This window comes from Cicer arietinum, chromosome 8, assembly GCF_000331145.2.
Source record: "Cicer arietinum cultivar CDC Frontier isolate Library 1 chromosome 8, Cicar.CDCFrontier_v2.0, whole genome shotgun sequence".
Taxonomy (NCBI): Eukaryota; Viridiplantae; Streptophyta; class Magnoliopsida; order Fabales; family Fabaceae; genus Cicer; species Cicer arietinum.
Window position 1 is genome coordinate 10,040,608 of NC_021167.2, and position 20,103 is coordinate 10,060,710.

Below are 20,103 nucleotides of genomic sequence, written 5' to 3' on the forward strand. Positions count from 1 at the left end.
GAGTCCATTTAATTAATTTTTTTTAATAATTATAAAATATAAAATTAACATTGTATTTATTTATTGAATTAAAATATTAATTACTTAATTAAATAATAAATGAAAATTAAATTAATTATTTAATTAAATTAATAATAAATGAAACTTAAATTAATTATTTAATTAAAATAATAATTATTGATTAATAAAATATATATTTATTATTAAGAAAGATGTTAACGAAAAATAATGTGTTGCATTATTTCTCGGCGGATGAACGTGGCTTTATTAATTGATCAAATTCCCTATATATGTGCCTATTAAATAGTACCACTAATAAAAATAATTTTATAAATGATAAAATAAATTTAATAATTAGAAAAAAAAAAATTTAAAAAAAAAAAAAGTTGAGAAATCGGTATTGGGGAAACCGATTTCCCTTCCTTCTCTAAAAAAAAAAAAAGAAGTTGAGAAATTTTAGGGCCCAGCAGGAATATCACACACTAGTAGTGTTTATAAGAGCATCTACAGCGGTGAACTCAATATGGGTTCTTTAGATGAGGTCCACTGTGCCACATCATCTTGAAGCAATTCACTCATTTTTTACTTCAACGGTGAACTCAACATGATTCAAGTTCTACTATGCCACATCACCTTAAATCAACTCATTTATTTTTTACAGTTTAACTTTTAAAAAATCATATCATATTCCATTACTTTAATTTATACATTAATATTTAATTTTCTTATAACTTAAAATATTATTTTAAATAGAAAAATAAATAAAAAAGTACGTTAATAAAAATTTTAATAAACTTCTATAACAAATATTGTGAAGAAAAAGTATGAGTAACAAATTGTTTCTATTAATGAGTTAACAATCGTAATTAAAGGAGAAAAAAAAGGCTAACGGTGTATATTAACTAAAAAAAAGCTAATGGTTACAAAATTATTATTATTTAATAAATTAAAAAGAAGTTAACGCTATAAATTAAAAAAAATGATAAATTTATTATTATTAATAAATTAATAAAAGGTAGCAGTTATAACAAAAAAAAAAGGTAACTGTTGTGAAGCACCGTTGGAGTTACTTAACTTCCAGTTTTTTGTGGGTTCACCGTTGGAGTTGTGCCAAGGTGTACTGTCAAGAAGGAACGGTGCTTCAAAGCAGTTACCTTTTTTTTCTACCTTTTATTAATTTATTAATAATAATAAATTTATCATTTTTTATTAATTTATAGCCATTAACTTCTTTTTAATTTATTAAATAATAATAATTTTGTAACCATTAGCTTTTTTGTAGTTAATATATAACCGTTAGCCTTTTTTTTTTTTCCTTTAATTACGATTGTTAGCTCATTAATAGAAACAATTTGTTACTCATATTTTTTCTTCACAATTTTTGTTGCAGAAGTTTGTTAAAGTTTTTATTAAAATTTTAAATTAAAATAATGTATAATAATATTAATTAGAATATTTAAATTAATATTTTAAGTTATAATAAAACTAAATATTAATGTATACATTAAAGTAATGGAATATAATATAATTTTTTAAAAGTTAAACCGTAAAAAACGAATGAGTTGATTTAGGGTGATGTGGCATAGTAGAACTTTCATGTTGAGTTCACCGTTGGAGTAGAAAACTAGTGAATTGCTTCAAGATGATGTGGCACAGTAGACCCATCTAAAGAACCCATTTTGAGTTCACCGCTGTAGATGCTCTAAGAGGAGGGAATGGAAAGTTGAAAAAGGATGGTAGTTTGATACATAATATAAAAAGAGTGGTATTGTGATATTTAATTTTTATTTTAGTGGTATAATAATAAAAAAGCCGTTCTACTACCATATGAGATATATAGAAACATAAAACAGAGACGTGGGGATCCAATTGATTCATTAATTGTTGTTCATTCCGTTGAGAATTATAATGATGAGATGAGGTCCCTTAAATAAATTATCCAAACTAACATACTTGTTCATCCTATCAACTCCCACTATACACAAACAGCTCTCCTTATAATTTGAATCATTTCACCGAATTTCTCTTATATCTTTATTTTATTTTTTTCACTAATATTTTTAGAATGGAAAGTTTATACCATATAATAAACCATGTAAAATTTTATACAAAATTAAAATCATTTGTATGATATTAAAATATATTAAAATTAATTTATTATACATTTTTATTAAATATTGTTAATTTTCATAAATTTCAGTAATATACCAAATGATTTTAAATTTGTGTATAATTTTACGTATATAATTTATATGATATAAATTTTCAATCCAACGAAAAAAATTAAAAATATAAAATTAAAAAAAATAAAGATAATTAATAGAAATTGAAAAATATAGATGGAGAAAATCCAAATTCGTTTCTGTCTTTTTATTTGTTCTTTTGTATTTTTATTATTTTAGATGGATTATCTCCCTTTAAGATCATCTCAAAACATAACAAATATACAAGGCTACTAGTCCTTCACAAAAGAAAAATACAAGGCTACTATTTGATTGGATATAGTATAATTTATATTATTGTTATTATTTGTGTTTTCCTTTTTAAATAGACACCAACCACATCCACATTCTTCTCCTTGGTCTGACGCAATGTCTTCATCGTACATTAGCAATAATTTTGTAATAAATATTGTAGATGTTAATTAATTAGATGGTTTAGAAATAGAAGATGATCATCATTCAAACTTATCATTGTTGTTCTATCTTAATTGAGCTGATATTAATTGTTTATCTATCCTTCGTTTGAGAGTTTAATTAAGAGGGGGAGAACATGAAAAAAGAGAAATAAAAGAATAATTCTTCAATTTTAATCATAGTGTTTTTTCGTAATACAAAATTTCCTAATATAAAAAACTTAAAATCGTATTAGAAAATTTGTATCATAACAGTCACAACATAAAGTGTGCAATGACCCCATCATGCCACAACAAACTATATAGTGTTCATATAAATTATTTTTCGTTTTTTTATTTTAATTATTATATATTTTGAAGGTATTTTAAAGAATACTCAGATACTTTGAAATGAGATAGACATTTGATTTTAGAGGAAAAATAGAAGGTAATTGATTTTTAAAATAAGGAATAAATTATAATATTTGGTGCAAATAAAAATACATTCACTCCCAATAACCACAATATGTATTCTAATAACCAACAATTTAAAAACCTTGACTTAGGTGATTGTCCCTCACCATTATCATCCCAAGCAAATGTCAAAGATTAAATTGCAATAAATTATATAAAACGTTTTTATTGGTCTTTTGGATATATTGTAGGGTTTGTTGTATGGGAATATAGAGTATTATAATTGGAAATAAAAAATAACATACAAAAACAAGAGGATTTGCTACTGCTGAGTTTGCAGTAACCTCTGTTCTGTTTGCTTCAAAGTTGAGACCAAAGAAAACAAATTTTCAAGAATATAAATGATGGATCCAGTTCTTTTTATTATACAATTCTTGGTATTACAAAATTATTTATGAACTTCTTCGTCCTCTTAGTTGTAACCAAAGATGAATGAGCATATGCTTGAACAATTGTTCATTTACTAGTGAATATTAGTCATACTCAACGATAAAAAATGGTAAACATGCATAAAAACATCCCAGTGTTAGGAGTTATAAAATAAAAAACCATCACAAAAATCATGGAGAGAGATCATCCACAGTGGCAAGGCTAGGTTTCCATCCCAAACCCTTATATAATCTTGCCTTTGGAAGTGGTGGCACAAAAGGTTTCTTTCCTTTGATTCCTTTTCTTCTTGAATATCTTGTTGACTTAGAACTACCCTTTGAAACATAAAACTCCTTTGCAGAGAAATAATATTCCTCTACATCTTCTCTACCTTGAGATTGATCCATCTTTGCATTCACTCTTTCTTCATGAGGAAAATGGAAATGCTATTAGAGCCTTATATATAATATAGGTTGTTTGCTTCATATGACCAGCTGTATATGACTTGATATTTTCACCACCCCCCCAATAAAACAATGATGAAACCAAGGTTTGCAAAGGCTTGGCCCATTTGTTCTTTGCTTCAGTTTCTGTAGAGTGAGAAACAAGAGTTTTCCTTCACAAGATAAGAAACTCTTCCTCAAAATTAACGTTAGAAATTAATGTCAAAGAGGTATCAGTTCAGTGATAAGAGTTTGACTTTGAAACCTCAAGAGAAAGAGTTCAAATCTCAACCGGAACACTTGTCAAATGGCAATTAGGGCTACCACTATTAATAATAATTTGTCTTTTCCCATTTTTTTGTTTTTAAAAAGGTGATAGTTTGATGTTGTGTCAACTTTGCAGGTATATTGTTGTGTTGAAGACAAAATGCACATGACCTGTGAAGCAGAAAGAATTGCACAGTAAACTTTTGGTTGGTTCATGTCATCCATGTATATATTCTTGATCAAGGGAAAAAAACAAAATGTGGATGAATTTCAGCTGTCAGATGCTATAGAATAAGCATCTTTTTTGGTCAAAACATAGTGGCACTTTGAGACTACATAGGTTTGCACCTACAAATAAAGAGACAATAGATCCTATGGATTTCTGAAATCTAAATTATAATTTGAGAGGTTATTGTAGGCACAATCTATTCCAACAAATTTTAATAACTGTAAAAACAATACAAAAATTGTTGCATTAATTTTTTTTCAACAACTCACATTACAAAACCAATATATAAAAATTGTTGCACAAAGTCTTACCGAGGAAGCATTATCACAATTTTTCATCAGCTTTCTAACATCAAACGCTTCAAAGATTGGTATAATTAAACAACCTTTGAGGGAACCAAAATAGATGTTATAATACAAAAGTGTATGTCATTTTGAGACTTTGCAGTGATATATACTGCAGGCATGAGAAATAGGACAGCCTGTTATCCAGTGATAGCCATGAGATTTTGAGTGTCATGTTTACACTGAGAATATAATATTATATACGTCGTGTATTGATGTTATATCGCTCAGTTTTGTACTGGTAAAGCAATAAACTTGTTCCAATCATCATGTAAATAGCTAACCTTAAAAGTTCTCAATCCATGGAAATAAGAGAAGGAATGTTGAAGAGGTGTGAAACTCAATGTATACTTTCTAACATCAAACGCTTCAAAGATTGGTATAATTAAACAACCTTTGAGGGAACCAAAATAGATGTTATAATACAAAAGTGTATGTCATTTTGAGACTTTGCAGTGATATATACTGCAGGCATGAGAAATAGGACAGCCTGTTATCCAGTGATAGCCATGAGATTTTGAGTGTCATGTTTACACTGAGAATATAATATTATATACGTCGTGTATTGATGTTATATCGCTCAGTTTTGTACTGGTAAAGCAATAAACTTGTTCCAATCATCATGTAAATAGCTAACCTTAAAAGTTCTCAATCCATGGAAATAAGAGAAGGAATGTTGAAGAGGTGTGAAACTCAATGTATATACTTCAGCTTGAGAATGAAGAGCCATCAATCACGGGCAAGTAGTATTTCTTTCAATCAAGTATATTTGAAGTGAAAAACATTACATTTACAGCTATAAAATAAACAGTCTATATGGTCATGGTCATTACCAGGATGACAAAGTAACAGCATTTTGACAATGAATACCCTCCCAATTGACCATACATATGTTTTTTCTTACATGTGAAAGTTGCCACAAGCACAAAAAATGTGAGTTCCAATAAACATTCCCCTTCTTGTCAAACTGTATCTTTCCAATAAAACAAACATACCCACAACTTTAATGCTTATGCATCTGTGTGGTGGTCTGAAATCTTCCATGTGCACTTTGATTCAAAACTAATGCAGCTTCCTTCTTTGCTGAACTTTCACGAAACTTTTTTGTATAAAATTCTATGAATATGTGGGTCAGCAATAAAAAAATGTTGCGTGCCCCGCTATACTGCGTTTAAAAGAAAAGATGCCAGGAGAAAAATAGAATATCTTCTTTGGAAACATAGATCATGCCATGGCATCAGCCTGTTTTCTAGTCAACCGAGCGTACAAACCATCTTTCAAGAGCAGTTCCCTGTGACTTCCATTCTGAGAGGCAGATGTTAGTGACAAATGTGTTTTAAATTAAGGATAAGAACGGATAATAGAAAAATAATAAAAATAAAACATCGCTTTTCATTGAAACACATGAAATCCAAATAGTTCCATATAATGCATGTGAATTTAAAGCCTTGTTCTATTCATATGTTCTATGAGGGCAACTTAGATTGCGATTTTCTGCAGTCCCAAGTACATGCAGTAGTTTATCTCAACCGTTGATTTCATATAAGACGGTTCAAATCACACACACAGTTGAATGATCCCAGTCACTGATCTAAATCGGACAGCTGAGAGCTGAACTGCGTGACGCAGTTACAGCAGGGAATCTGATTCCAGACAACACGTGTGATTTATCCCAGCATTAGTGAACATGAATAACCACATGGCAATAGTTATTGTCTTCATGGTCCTATCCTATGATATATTTATCATGACCCGACAGAAAAGTTTGATTTGACGAGTTGAATTTGAATTTAAAATAATGCAGAGAAATGTTAAACCTTGCGGCTCAACTTTTCGTGTGAGAGCTTTACAATGTCAATGAATTAAAAAAAAAGGTGATGAAAATATCATGAATAATAAGGTTTAAAAAGGAATATTGGTAAGAATACTTAGGGCATTCAAAATAAATCAAGAAATTACCAACCTCAACAATTTGACCCCTATCCATCACCACAATCCTGTCAGCAGCTTGTATGGTAGAAAGCCTGTAAAAAAGGTCATACATTTCAAAACTACTACTTGGATACCAGTACCACTTATTGCAAGTTTGGAGTAGCAGTGAATTTGGTTGAATCATAGTGTGCCACCGTGACTTTGGCAAAAGCTACAGATTTGGAGTTTCAACAAAATCAATGCGCCACCATTATTTCACCAAAGTCACCTCAAATCCAAACATGCATTTAATTGACACTTCACACCGAGCAAAATTATCACCTGTGTGCAATGACTATGACACTTCTCCTTGATGCAGAATCACTTCTAACCGATCGGAGAACACCCTACATGTAATGAAAACTGAAGTATCAATATCTTCTCTTATAATTTATGACAATTCATATTTATTGTCTCTAAGTGTCATCTTGCTTCTAGTAGTTTTTGTCATTTTCCATAATCATACCTTCACATTGTGTTCACTTTCAGCATCCAGTGCACTAGTGGCTTCATCAAGGATCAATATTTTCGGGTCCCTAAGAATGGCCCTAGCAATAGCAATTCGTTGCTTTTGTCCCCCACTTAAAAGATCATCATCCACAAGTGTTTCATAGCCATTAGGAAGTGCTGAGATAAAGTCATGAGCATAGGCTTGCTTCGCAGCCCACTCAATATCCTCCTGCGTTACGTCTCGGGTACATCCATATCTGATGTTTGAGCTAATATCCATCCGGAATAGCTTGGGTTCCTGTAAAAAATAAAATTTCGGTTATAATTTATAAGAAAGGAGCTATATGGATTAAATGATTATTGTCCTTGTTAGTTTCGTAAGTACCTGTCCCACAAATCCGACTCTCTCTCTCCACCACTTGACATCCAAGTCTTTAAGAGGGACACCGTCTATCAAAATCTGCAATAAAACATTTTTTTAATATTTGAGTTAAAAAGGTATCTTCCCTAACAGGACTCTGAAATCAATATCTGCCCTAAGAGGGACAATAAGTACTTTATATCTAATCCTTTAAGAGAATTCTGAAATCAATATCTGCAATTGAGAAAAGCACTGACTTAAGCTGAACAAGTTCACATTAGGTAACACAAAAGAAATAGTACAAAACTTAATATAATCGGCTGAAGTTGACTTTGGAAGAGAATATGGTCATTTTTTGCAAAGGCAGAGGATAATTCCTTTCGACCGCTTACATAGATTTGGAAAAAACAGAGACCCCCCATTCCCCTAACTTACATAAAAAAGCGTTGTTTAATTTCTGTCATAGCCTTTTCATTTCAAATTCAATATTATTTTGGTTAAAATTATCCGAGTCTTGTCTCCATTTTAACAAAATAAACAAACTCTACCTGACCACTTGTAGGCTCATAGAGTCGGAGCAAAAGATTCACCAATGTGCTTTTCCCGCTACCACTAAGACCAACCTATGCCAAATGAAAAAAAAACCCAGCAGATTAGCCTCTTAACCATAATGCAGGGAAGGAATGAATTGAAGAGACTAGAAGAAGTTTCTTACAATGGCAACCACCTCACTAGGATGAACAACAAAGTTTACATGTTGCACTACAGATACCTGTTACAATTGAATGTCATTAATTGAACTTGTATAACAGACAATGATAAAAAAAAGTATATCAAATAGACTCTACGAGATTTACCGTTGACCTTGACGGATAGTGAAAAGATACATTTACAAACTCAATATGCCCCGTTATACTCTGCAACTTTACTCCTGTAACAAAAATTACATCCAACCTTCAATACATTTGAAATTGAAATACAACAAAGACAAAATCAATTGAAGCATTAAAAGGATTAAATTTTATATTAAGTTGTTTACTAATGAAATAGCTGAACTGAACAAAGCTCTTAAAAATGCTTGCCTTTTGCTATGAATTGGGTGCTAGGTGAGAGATCCATTAAGTTGAACACTTTTTCGCTAGCTCCAACTGATTGCATCAAATTGGATACATTGTCTCCCACCCACCAGGTTGAATAAATTAACCATTCACTGTATAGTATAAACTTAGTAAGTTTCTCTGCTGTAATATGACCCGCAAGAATTGACATTCCTCCAAATAGCACAGCAATAACCTATAATAACATTAAATTTTTTAATAAAAGCAAAAGTCAAGTACAAAGGTTTAAATTAACATTAGAAAAACAATTATTTATTCTGGAAATTTTTATTCAATATGTCTGATTATAGGTTTAAAAGGAAAAGAAATAAGTGAACAGAAAATGACATGACTTTAGAAACCCTTAGCCCTACCTGAGTTGAATGATAAAGAGAGTTGAAGCTAAAATTCCAAAATCCATATGCAGCGCTTTGTCGCAAGCTTATGTCAGCTAATTTTCCCAGCCACCATTTGTACCTGTAGATGGAGACGGACAAGAAACGTGAATACAACAAAAACAATTGGAACAAATGGATAATAAATGTTGTAACTGCAATAGCCTTATCACCTTCCATGTTCTTGTTCTTCTGTTCCGTAAACTCGAACAGTTCTAATAAGAGAGAATGTCTCTTGAGCTACCTATGATTCAATATTAAGAAAATTGTTATCATGGTGACAATTGGGAGAATTATTAAAAAAAAATTATAGCATACGGCGTCTTATTCTACATCATTAGCAGAAGCAGTGACTTCTTGGATCAGCCGTGCTGCCTTCTTCTGGTACCTATGCAGAAATATGCAATCAAATTAACACCAGTGACAAGAAAAGAGGTAAAAACATCAACTTTTCATTTTTAGGATGCAATATATCAGACAATGTTTTAAAGAGAGGGCACTTCTTTGGCTTTTTCAGATTGGAATATTTTCTAAAAAGATAATTACTTAGAAATGCAATTTTAAATGACAACTGTGAAGAAAATCAACAACGAAATTACCATCCATAACGTAACATAACCGCTGCTAATATGGAGCATATCACCAATGTACATAAACCAAGTGGCCAAGACAAAATCAACAAGTAGATCAATGAACCTCCCCCCTAAGAAGACGAAAAAAAAAACAATTAAAGCCTTCATGTGGATTATCTTGTATTAGCATTGCATCTTTCATAAATAAATCAACCTGAAGGACATTGCGCAATATCAAGTTAAGATCATTTCCAATAACCCTTGAAACTTGCTGACAATCTGCCCCAAGTCTACTCGTCAAATCACCTACTGTTTCATTGTCAAAAAACGATATATCCTACAATAAGGGCACTGCCAAATGAGTTAAACCATACACCAAAAGAAGAAAACGAAAAATAAACACAGCAAGAAAGATTGGTTATTATGCGGAGCGGAACCTGAAGGAGAAGGGAAGAGTATAATGTTTCTCTCATTCGCTTAACCTGCACATATAAATTATTTGCACACAAAGTCAAATTCAATGGGCACAGGTGCCTGCAGAATGACAATTGTTCAAGACAATAGTCTTAATTTGATAATTATGGTTCTTAATTTCCTTATGGTTAGCGACTAGCGAGTCCATTTGACATGAACCGTCTATATTCACATCCACAAATATCGACAGAGACACTCACCAGAATCATGTTTGCAATGCCAAAACAGCAACCTCGTATCCCACTGAAGCACAGGAAAATGATTATCAGAAACCTCACATTTCACGTGTAGGATAAAAAGGCTTCAAAACTAGACAGAACTAAAAACATCTTTAAAATATTATAAACAAGCCAAGCATCTTCTACCTCAGAATCTCATAAAACATAATGCATTATAAGCAACAGAAAAGACACAAAAATGCAGTGTTAGGACGGCTCATGTTTCAGCTCCATATTATGAATCGAATTCACCAAGTAGAAATGTGAGTCATCTGATCCCAAGTTCCATGACTGTTGCAAATTATTTCCCAAATGCAGGGAATCCAAATTAGTGTTTGATCATCATGAGGCATCCCCTTTTTAGTGTAACCAAAATGTATCACCTTTTTCCTTTATGTCTTATCGATTCTACATTTAGGGCTAAACATATAGTTGTTATCCAGCAAACAAATGTCAAAAAGGCAAAGAAAGTGAATCTGCTTTTGGTATAGCAAATGCCATTTGAAGAATTGAATAAGATCTAAAGCAAACATTAATTAGTGTATGTTTGGTTTAACTTTTGGATGAGTTAAAATTGATTCTAGAAGTGTAAAATTGATTTTGACATGTTTGGTTGTTCTCGAATAGAATTGATTTTGTCATCAAAATTGATTCTAACTTGAAGCTAGAAAATTTGTAGCTATTGCCTCTAGAATTGATTTTTAGCCTAATGTGTCCAATGATACTTTACCTTCAACTCACTTTTAACTAAAATCAATTTTACATAATCAATTCATTCAAAATCAATTTTTATCATCGCAAAAACATAAAATTGACTGTCAAAAAGGCAGAGAGAATGATATGTTTTTGATAAAGCAAATGTGATACAAAATCAAAGAGCAATTATTAAGAAATTGAGAAGATAACAGACAAAAGAATAAAAAAAAAGAGAGATAATATATAAGTGTGAAGAGGTGAAAAGGGAGATTAGACCATACAAGATTTTGACCTGCAAATTCCAGAAGTAACACACAAGAGAATCAACAAACGAACATTCCGATGAAAAACTGCAATATCCCCACCCTGTGCCGAGAATATAGACGCCGTCAAAAAATGCGGTATCGAAATCTCCGAAACCTGAACAAAAAAATACACAAATTTAACCTCATTTTCAAAAAAAGCACCAAACAAAAAAATCATCTAATAAAAAAAAGGGGAGTTAAGTCATGGTTACGTTACTTACAGCTGCAATAATAAGAGCAGAGAAAGCAGCGAAAATAACCCATCTATCACGAGCAACAAGTTCCCACATTTTAGCCAAAGCATTCCAAACGGTAACCGGTTGACCAAGTAAGTGAACGTCAACGTCATTTGAGAAGTTCCACCAGGTTCCACCGGGGAAAATCGAAGGAAGAAATTGAATAAATTTTCGTATTGTGTGGAGAATTTGATTGGAAGCATGTGGATTGTTGTGGATGGAGGAGGAATTTGTTGGAGGGGATAAGAGAATGCGTTTGGAAGAAGAGAATGGGATTGGATTTATGGAGAAATGGAAGGGGGGTTTGGAGAAAAGAGGTTTGATGTGGTTGCGGTGGTGTGAATAGCGGTGGTGTGAATAGCGGTGAAGGGGGGGAGGTGGGAGTAGTAAGTAAGGGTGTGTGACGGAGAGTAGAGGAATCATATTCATGGTTGTGTTGTGTGGTGAATGTGCCAATGGAAGAGTTGCGGTTCAAGTTTCAATTCCAAATGCTGGATTTTAATTTGCTTGGCTCTTGTTCTTTCTCCTACCACATATATATATGCATGCAACAACACCCAATGGATATTATAAATCTCATTTCACGTTTTAATTGAAATTCAAATTTATTGACTACTTAACTTTAATTATTTTATTATTTTGTTAAACTTCCAAAAGTTATGAGTCAATAATATCAGTACAAGATTTCTTTTTTAGATTTTTCTAAGTTTTCAATCCAATACATCCGCTCCTTTAAATTTATTTATCTTACAATGTAGTGATCTCACGTCACGTTATTTTTCTCCAACTTCCGCTACTCTTTGTATTAAACAAAAATATAAATTTTTGTTAATTAAAATTTAATTAAAATGTTTCTTAACAAAATAATTGAATGGAATATAATATTTAATTTAATTTAAAAAAAATTAGTTTATTTGAAGTCAGCAACTAATTTTAAAAAATAAGATGAATAATATCAATTATTTATAATCAAATGAATGATTGATATTACATGCAGATGTATGACTAATCATAAGTAATTATAATACCAAAGATGAATTTATCCACTTTACTAAATTTTTCTCACTTTAAAAGAGTCAATCAAATTTGTTAAAAAATATTTTAGCTCATCTGAAATGAGCAACTCAATTTAGAGAATAAAATAAAATGAATAATTTCAATCAATGGTGATGAAATGAACTCGGATATTATGTGCAAGCGTGTTAGTTTTACTATTTTTTTTACTAATTTTCTTACTATACAGTTATATTAAATTTAATAATACAACATAAATTTAAATGATTTAATTCATATATGTAAATATATTTTACATTATCAATTAATTACAGCTGTCATGGTTTTCATCACGGAATTTTACTTTGACACCTTCGATCTCACTTATGTCTATCTTGTTAAGTGTAGTTTTTTTCTTTAGGAGTTGATGTTTCTTTTGTTAGAACACCTCCCATGGTGCAATCTAACATTGATATCTCAAGTGAGATTATAATACTACGGTATCTTGAAGCAACTTACTAATTTTTTAATTTAATAAAAAATTATGAAGAGTTTATATTAAGTCTTACAATTTTAAATTATATATTAATATTTTATGTACAATATAATTTTATTAAATTTAAATATTTTAATTAATATTAATATAAAAAAATAAGATGAAAATTAATTTTGAAGTAATAAAATGAAAATATGAATCAAAAAGTGTTGTCAAATGAAACAGAGAAAAAAAATTGTGAGATAAAAATTATGAGAGTAAAGTGAATGTAAATAAAAATTATGAGAGTAAAGTGAATATAAAATAAAGAGATAAATTGTAAAATAAAAATTAAGTATAATACTTCTATAGAAAATTGAGTGTAATATTTCAATCTTTGCCCAAATATTTAGTGACGGACTACGTGTTAGAGTTGCTCTTGATATGTGGTTAGGTGTTGGTTTCATTTTTATCTTGTTCTCTTATAAGTAGTTATGTATATCAGAAATGAAATATCTATTTTCAAATATAATTAAAACTGATTTTAGTAATTATTCATTCAAATGGATTTTCATCAAAATTATCTAAACAATATAAATTGATAAAAATTACTTTTTAAGTGAATATAATAAAACATTAATTAATTTTTGTAAAACTCAATTTTAATGAAAATAACGAACACATAATCAAATCATACATTTACAAGATTTAATGCATATATTTTCTAAAAGAATAATAAGAGAGATGTAGTCATCTTCATTTTGGTAGAGTTTATAATAATGACATAATCTCAACTGCATAAATTATTGTTAAAAATGTGAAGAAAAACAACAGATACATAAATGTCCGATTACTTGGTTCGCTGTTGATCGGTGATTAGCGAAAGCAATGTCCGAAACAGTACACCGTGGCTGGTTTCTGTCACAAACATGTGGTGGTAAAAAGCATAAAAACTTTATAAAGAAAATAATAATAATAATAATAAATAATAAAATAACATCTTCACCAAACCCACTGCATCGCTTTAGATTTTCACGGAAAAGCAAACCTCTGTTGATTGAACACGTTGAAACACAATTTCTTCTTCTTTGCTGAGAGAAGAAAATCATTTGCTGTATGTCAGTGGAATACTACACTACAGTTTTCTACGGTACCCAACTTTCTAACCCTTTACAATGGCCTCAGCTCAGGAAAAAGCGACGCCCCCCAACAACTCTCCCTCCTCCTCCGCACCACCACCACCACCACCTCCTTCTTCTACTTGGCCCGACCCTACTCAAGATCCAACCCGGAACACTACCTCTCTTGATTCCTTCCCTCCTAAAACCACTCCTACTACTAAAGGTCAAACCTTTCCCTCTTTCTACTACTTCTCATTTTATTTTCTCTTTTTTTTTTTTTTATACTTTAATTTACATGGTAGATAGATAATTGTATTAAAGAATTAGAAACTTTGATGTTGAACTTTTACTACTAAATATGAGTTTATGTATTTATTTGGAATATTTACTATTTTTGTCATCCTATATCCTAATTGCCTGATTCAAACAGTTTTCATGTAAATTTGACTATCATTTTCTCTTATTTTCAGCATAATTGTTCAAAATACAAACTGCATGTTCCCTTGTTCCCGCCGGGGTCTTAATATACTATTTTCCTTTTTTTTCATTTGTTTTTCTTTGGTGTCAATTCCATTTCCATGTACTCGGTTAATTTTATTTTTTTTCTTTATCATTTATGAGAACTTTGTTGAATAAACTGCATTTTCTGCTTTTGTTTTAAAAGAATAGGATTGTTGAGATATCTAAAATTATCTATTCATTTTCCTTGTCAATGTGAAGGACTATGTGATGAACTTTTGATTTGGCAATGTGTAGTTTATGGTTGTCTTTTCTTCAAATTTTCATGTGAGATAGAGTCGTATTTTTTTTTTAGCTTCTTTGAGGTATTCTGCTCATGGCGCTTCATCGGTGTTGCTAACATGGATTTGTATAGAGATTTAGAAGCTTTGTTGCATTGTAGAGTTTTAAAATCGATATTATGACTTCACATTAAAACTTAAGTTGTTAGTGTTAAGTGAACGCACATAATTGGTTTAATCTCTCAATCACATTACTTTGCTTCTTTTCTTATTTTTGTCGAAATTTGATTCGTATTTAGTATTTTTTCGTTTCAAAGGATTTAATGACTTATCATCTCTTCCCCAGTTGTTCTTCATTAAATATGTTCTTCTATTGCTTGCATAGGTATCCCGGTCATGATGAGAGCTCAAACTTGCCATCCTTTAGATCCATTAACCGCTGCCGAAATATCAGTAGCTGTAGCAACTGTTCGTGCAGCCGGAGCAACCCCTGAGGTAGATTGCTCAAACGACTTTTTCAGTGTAGATTAAGCTTAAGTCAAATTATGGTCGACATTGCTTGTAACCTCTTTAAATCCCCGTGCTTGTATGTTGATGATAACATTATTCGACTATCTTTTAGGTGAGGGATAGCATGCGCTTTGTTGAAGTTGTCTTGGTAGAACCAGTTAAGCAAGTTGTTGCATTGGCAGATGCATATTTCTTCCCTCCTTTCCAGCCGTCGTTGCTCCCGAGGACCAAAGGAGGAGGACCTTTGATTCCTACTAAACTCCCCACAAGGAAAGCACGGCTCGTCGTGTACAATAAAAAGTCAAATGAGACAAGCATATGGATTGTTGAACTTCGAGAAGTTCACGCAGCAACTCGAGGTGGCCCCCATAGGGGAAAAGTAATTTCTTCTCAAGTCGTGCCAAATGTTCAGCCACCAATGGTAAATACTTGCTATTTGATATTATACTAATAAAATTGTACTGCATGTTACAATATTTAGAGTCTTCGTTACATCGATTAGTTTCATATCAACATTGGTTTGTGTCATTCTCCCTACAATTGCAGGATGCTATGGAGTATGCTGAATGTGAAGCTGTTGTGAAGGACTTCCCTCCATTTCGAGAAGCAATGAAGAGAAGAGGGATTGAGGATATGGATCTTGTAATGGTGGATGCCTGGTAGTTGCTTCATTGAGATTATTCGTACAACATTTTACGAGAAATTATTTCATAAACAACTCATTCTAGCTCTAATATGTGAGATGCTGAAATTTACAGGTGTGTTGGATATCACAGTGAAGCCGATTCTCCCAACCGCAGGCTTGCTAAGCCACTAATCTTTTGTAGAAGTGAGAGTGACTGCCCTATGGAAAATGGCTACGCTCGTCCTGTCGAAGGAATCTATGTACTTGTTGACATGCAAAATATGGTTGTTCTTGAGTTTGAAGACAGGAAACTAATCCCCCTTCCACCTACCGATCCACTACGAAATTATACTTCTGGTGAAACACGAGGTGGAGTTGATAGAAGTGATGTGAAACCCTTACAGATTATTCAGCCTGAAGGTCCGAGCTTTCGTGTCAACGGACACTTCATTCAATGGCAGAAGGTGATTGTTAAATGTTAACTATATATGTACTTTTTCAAGCATCTCTTTCATATGAGCTATACGGTAAACTTGTAAAAGTAAATACCTTTTTTTCGCAGTGGAATTTTCGTATTGGTTTCACTCCTAGGGAAGGTTTGGTTATTTATTCAGTAGCTTATATTGATGGAAGTCGAGGGCGAAGGCCGGTGGCACACAGGTTGAGTTTTGTTGAGATGGTGGTCCCGTACGGAGATCCAAATGATCCTCACTATAGGAAGAATGCATTTGATGCCGGAGAAGATGGCCTTGGTAAAAATGCTCATTCTCTCAAGAAGGTCAAAGCATTTTCTTTTTAATCCGGTCGTTCTGATATTATTATCCATTCGCAATGTAGACTTTATTTTGCAAGATGTGTCGTTATTTCAGGGTTGTGATTGTTTAGGCTATATCAAGTACTTTGATGCTCACTTCACAAACTTCACTGGAGGCGTTGAAACAATAGAGAACTGCGTTTGCTTGCATGAAGAGGATCACGGTATTTTGTGGAAACATCAAGATTGGAGAACGGGTTTGGCTGAAGTTCGAAGGTCTAGAAGGTTGACAGTGTCTTTCATATGCACAGTAGCTAACTATGAATATGGATTTTTCTGGCACTTTTATCAGGCAAGTTATAATCTGGATTCATTTATCTGAGTTTTTCTAATAAGAATGGTTGAACCACAGAAATTACTCGGAAGACACATAAATTGGTTGTGTTCTGATAATTTATCTGTTCTTTCCTTCTTTCAGGATGGGAAAATAGAAGCTGAGGTCAAGCTCACAGGAATTCTCAGCTTAGGAGCAATGCAACCTGGTGAAGCTCGAAAATATGGAACGACTATTGCACCTGGATTATATGCGCCTGTTCACCAACATTTTTTTGTTGCTCGTATGGACATGTCCGTTGATTGCAAGCCTGGTGAAGCATTTAATCAGGTCAGTGTGCAATTATATTCGAAAGAGTCTTCAATGCCAAAACCTGAAGGAATATTTTGCTTGACTCGTACAGTCATACTTCAATATTATGAGCTAGGGTCATGTTCCTGCCCATCAAAATGTTTTTTTTGGAAAAGTATAGCTGAGTGTTGTCAAATAACAGCTATAGCATACTAAAATTTGAACAAATTGTTATTGTTCCGTAATATGCTATTTAGTACAAAGTTGTGAAAAAGTGGTGCTATAGCATTGTAGTTTATCAGAATTTGAACAAACTGCTATTTTCCGCAATTCTTTATTGACAACACTGATATAGCAGCATGAAAATCTATACTGGGTGGCTTGCATTCTGTATAAAGATATAACCATCGGTAGTATCTCTTTTCGTAATGTCATATAACTAAATAACATATCAGATGTTGTTTGGCATAACTATCCATAATGTATTCACAAATAATACGACAATGTAGTTACAGTGTCTTACCTCTCCCTTCTCAGGTTGTTGAGGTGGATGTCAAAGTTGAAGATCCAGGAAAGAATAATGTTCACAACAATGCATTCTATGCTGAGGAAAAACTGCTCAAATCAGAATTGGAAGCAATGCGTGATTGCAACCCTTTATCTGCTCGACACTGGATAGTAAGTCTTTCAACTTCGTCTAACAAAAAATACAAAATAGAAAAAGAAAACAAAACAGACAAGTGAATTATCTTTTTCAGGTTAGAAACACGCGGACCGTAAACCGAACTGGGCAGCTAACAGGTTACAGGCTAGTCCCTGGTTCAAATTGTTTACCTTTAGCCGGTTCGGAAGCCAAGTTTCTGAGAAGAGCAGCTTTCTTGAAGCACAATCTTTGGGTCACTCCTTATGTTCACAATGAAATGCATCCTGGAGGAGAGTTCCCTAATCAAAATCCACGCGTTGGAGAGGGTTTGGCTACTTGGGTTAAGCAAAATAGATCATTGGAGGAAGCTGATATAGTTCTTTGGTTAGTTCACTATACCTTATTTCCGTGACGGTTGATATATACTTTGCACATGTTCTTAAATAGAGTTTAATAACCATGTATTGACAGCGTAAAAGTTTTATACAAACGTCCAATCAAATTTCATCATGTCATGTTATAATAATATTATTTTTTAAAGTACCTGCAAAAATATCTGCGTCGTTCAATATGATTGAACTGTTGCGTAAATATTTTTTACACTGTGAGTATATAGTTCTTAAAGTCTTTAAATTATTGTGAAATGTTGCAGGTATGTATTTGGAGTGACACACATTCCGCGATTAGAAGACTGGCCTGTTATGCCGGTGGAACACATTGGTTTTATGCTTATGGTATTCAACTCAACATTCACTCATTTTATTTCCAGTGCACATTCTGTTTGGTAACAAACTGATATATTGATTTTCTGTTCATAGTGTTGGAATTAATTTATATAGTTGTGTTAATGATGATGCAGCCACATGGGTTTTTCAATTGCTCCCCAGCTGTAGATGTTCCACCAAGTGCAGGTGATTTGGATGATAAGGAGAATGTCATGTCTGCTAAGCCAATTCAGAATGGTTTGATTGCAAAGCTCTGAATAAACCAAAAGTAGTGACATTTTGTGTTATGTGTTTATGTTTATCTAATTATTCAGTGCATCAATCTGATTTAAATTTAGTGCTTGCTAGTTATACAAATTCAAAGTTAAGCTTCTTGAGGGATATTTATGAGTATCTATTTAGAAGATGCACTTGATGCAATTGGAAAATGATACTAGCTCTCTAACTATTTATAACTCCCTTTACCATTTTTCAGATATATTTTGAAAAATTAGGAGTGTATTTAATTTATCTATTATATATATATATATAGATGTTATTAAAATACCCTTTTGTGTAAATTTGTGTTTAGTTTTTATCTTTTCATCAGTATATTTTGAAAAAAATAATAATTGCATACAGTACTTCCTCTATATCAAAATGAGCGATTCTTGTCGAAATAATTTGTTTAAAAATGAATAATCATTTTAATTTTTAATATAGTATTAATTATTTTTATTCAGTTATTAAGTTTTAATTAATATTAATTGCAACACTCATTTATATATTTTACTTCATATTTATAGTAATAGTAAATAAATCAATATATAAAAAGTAATTTAAAAAAGTTCGTCAAAAAATAAAAAAGCATAATTTAGAGAAAATATTATTATTCTATCTCTTTGATTTATACACTAATATGTATATAATGATCTTATAAGTTAATTTTTTTAGGATAGTATCAAATAAGTTACTTTTTTGGGAGAGAGGAGTTGTTTCTATATATAAAACTGAAAAGGTGATGGATAGTATGAAAGTAATCTCCATGATTTGAAATCTAACAAAGATGGTATCGAAATTAATATAGTTTTGCGACCTAGAATATCAAATCAAGATCAATATATCAAATTGTCCCATACTAAATTAGATAAATCAAAATCTAAAATACAAAATTAGAATTAGAGTACTCCATTCTTGACCCACGTTTTAAATTGACAATTGCATTATTGCTTTGGTGAATAATAAAATTCAAAATCAGTATATTCTCTATAAACTAAACTTTGGCTACAAGAAGAAAACATTTTATTGGGTACCACCTACAACGATAGTACCTAGTAAGATAAAGCTCTCGATTACTATATTTTATTAAAATGATTGCTTGCAAAAAAGTTAATAAAA

At 31.7% G+C, this 20,103-nt stretch overlaps 2 protein-coding genes across 5 annotated transcripts; one reads left to right on the plus strand and one right to left on the minus strand.

The window, feature by feature from the left end:
* Window positions 1-5,402: 5,402 nt before the first annotated feature.
* Window positions 5,403-12,033, minus strand: LOC101506246 (ABC transporter B family member 26, chloroplastic). Of its 4 annotated transcripts, none has more exons than XM_004489723.4 (18): window positions 11,501-12,032; window positions 11,267-11,394; window positions 10,261-10,303; window positions 10,024-10,068; window positions 9,801-9,923; window positions 9,614-9,717; window positions 9,348-9,402; window positions 9,188-9,258; window positions 8,994-9,096; window positions 8,605-8,815; window positions 8,380-8,453; window positions 8,238-8,294; window positions 8,071-8,145; window positions 7,547-7,621; window positions 7,178-7,459; window positions 6,994-7,058; window positions 6,704-6,764; window positions 5,403-6,045 (listed from the first exon to the last, which is right to left on the minus strand). In XM_004489723.4, the coding sequence occupies exons 1-18, from the start codon at window positions 11,942-11,944 to the stop codon at window positions 5,965-5,967; spliced, it is 2,097 nt and encodes a 698-aa protein (XP_004489780.1). In that variant the 5' UTR covers window positions 11,945-12,032; the 3' UTR covers window positions 5,403-5,964. The 4 variants fall into 4 exon arrangements, with proteins under 4 accessions (XP_004489780.1, XP_012568206.1, XP_073220537.1 ...); XM_012712752.3 differs by having other exon boundaries at window positions 11,256-11,394; window positions 11,501-11,679; XM_073364436.1 differs by lacking the exon at window positions 5,403-6,045 and having other exon boundaries at window positions 6,052-6,764; window positions 11,501-12,033.
* A 1,913-nt stretch (window positions 12,034-13,946) lies between these two features.
* LOC101507021 (amine oxidase [copper-containing] zeta, peroxisomal-like) lies at window positions 13,947-19,200 on the plus strand. The gene is made up of 12 exons (XM_004489725.4): window positions 13,947-14,327; window positions 15,230-15,339; window positions 15,467-15,775; window positions 15,901-16,013; window positions 16,113-16,443; window positions 16,542-16,757; window positions 16,849-17,085; window positions 17,212-17,397; window positions 17,896-18,036; window positions 18,117-18,385; window positions 18,654-18,735; window positions 18,861-19,200. Exons 1-12 carry the CDS (start codon window positions 14,159-14,161, stop codon window positions 18,981-18,983), a joined length of 2,286 nt encoding a protein of 761 aa, XP_004489782.1. The 5' UTR covers window positions 13,947-14,158; the 3' UTR covers window positions 18,984-19,200.
* The last annotated feature ends 903 nt before the right edge of the window (window positions 19,201-20,103 follow it).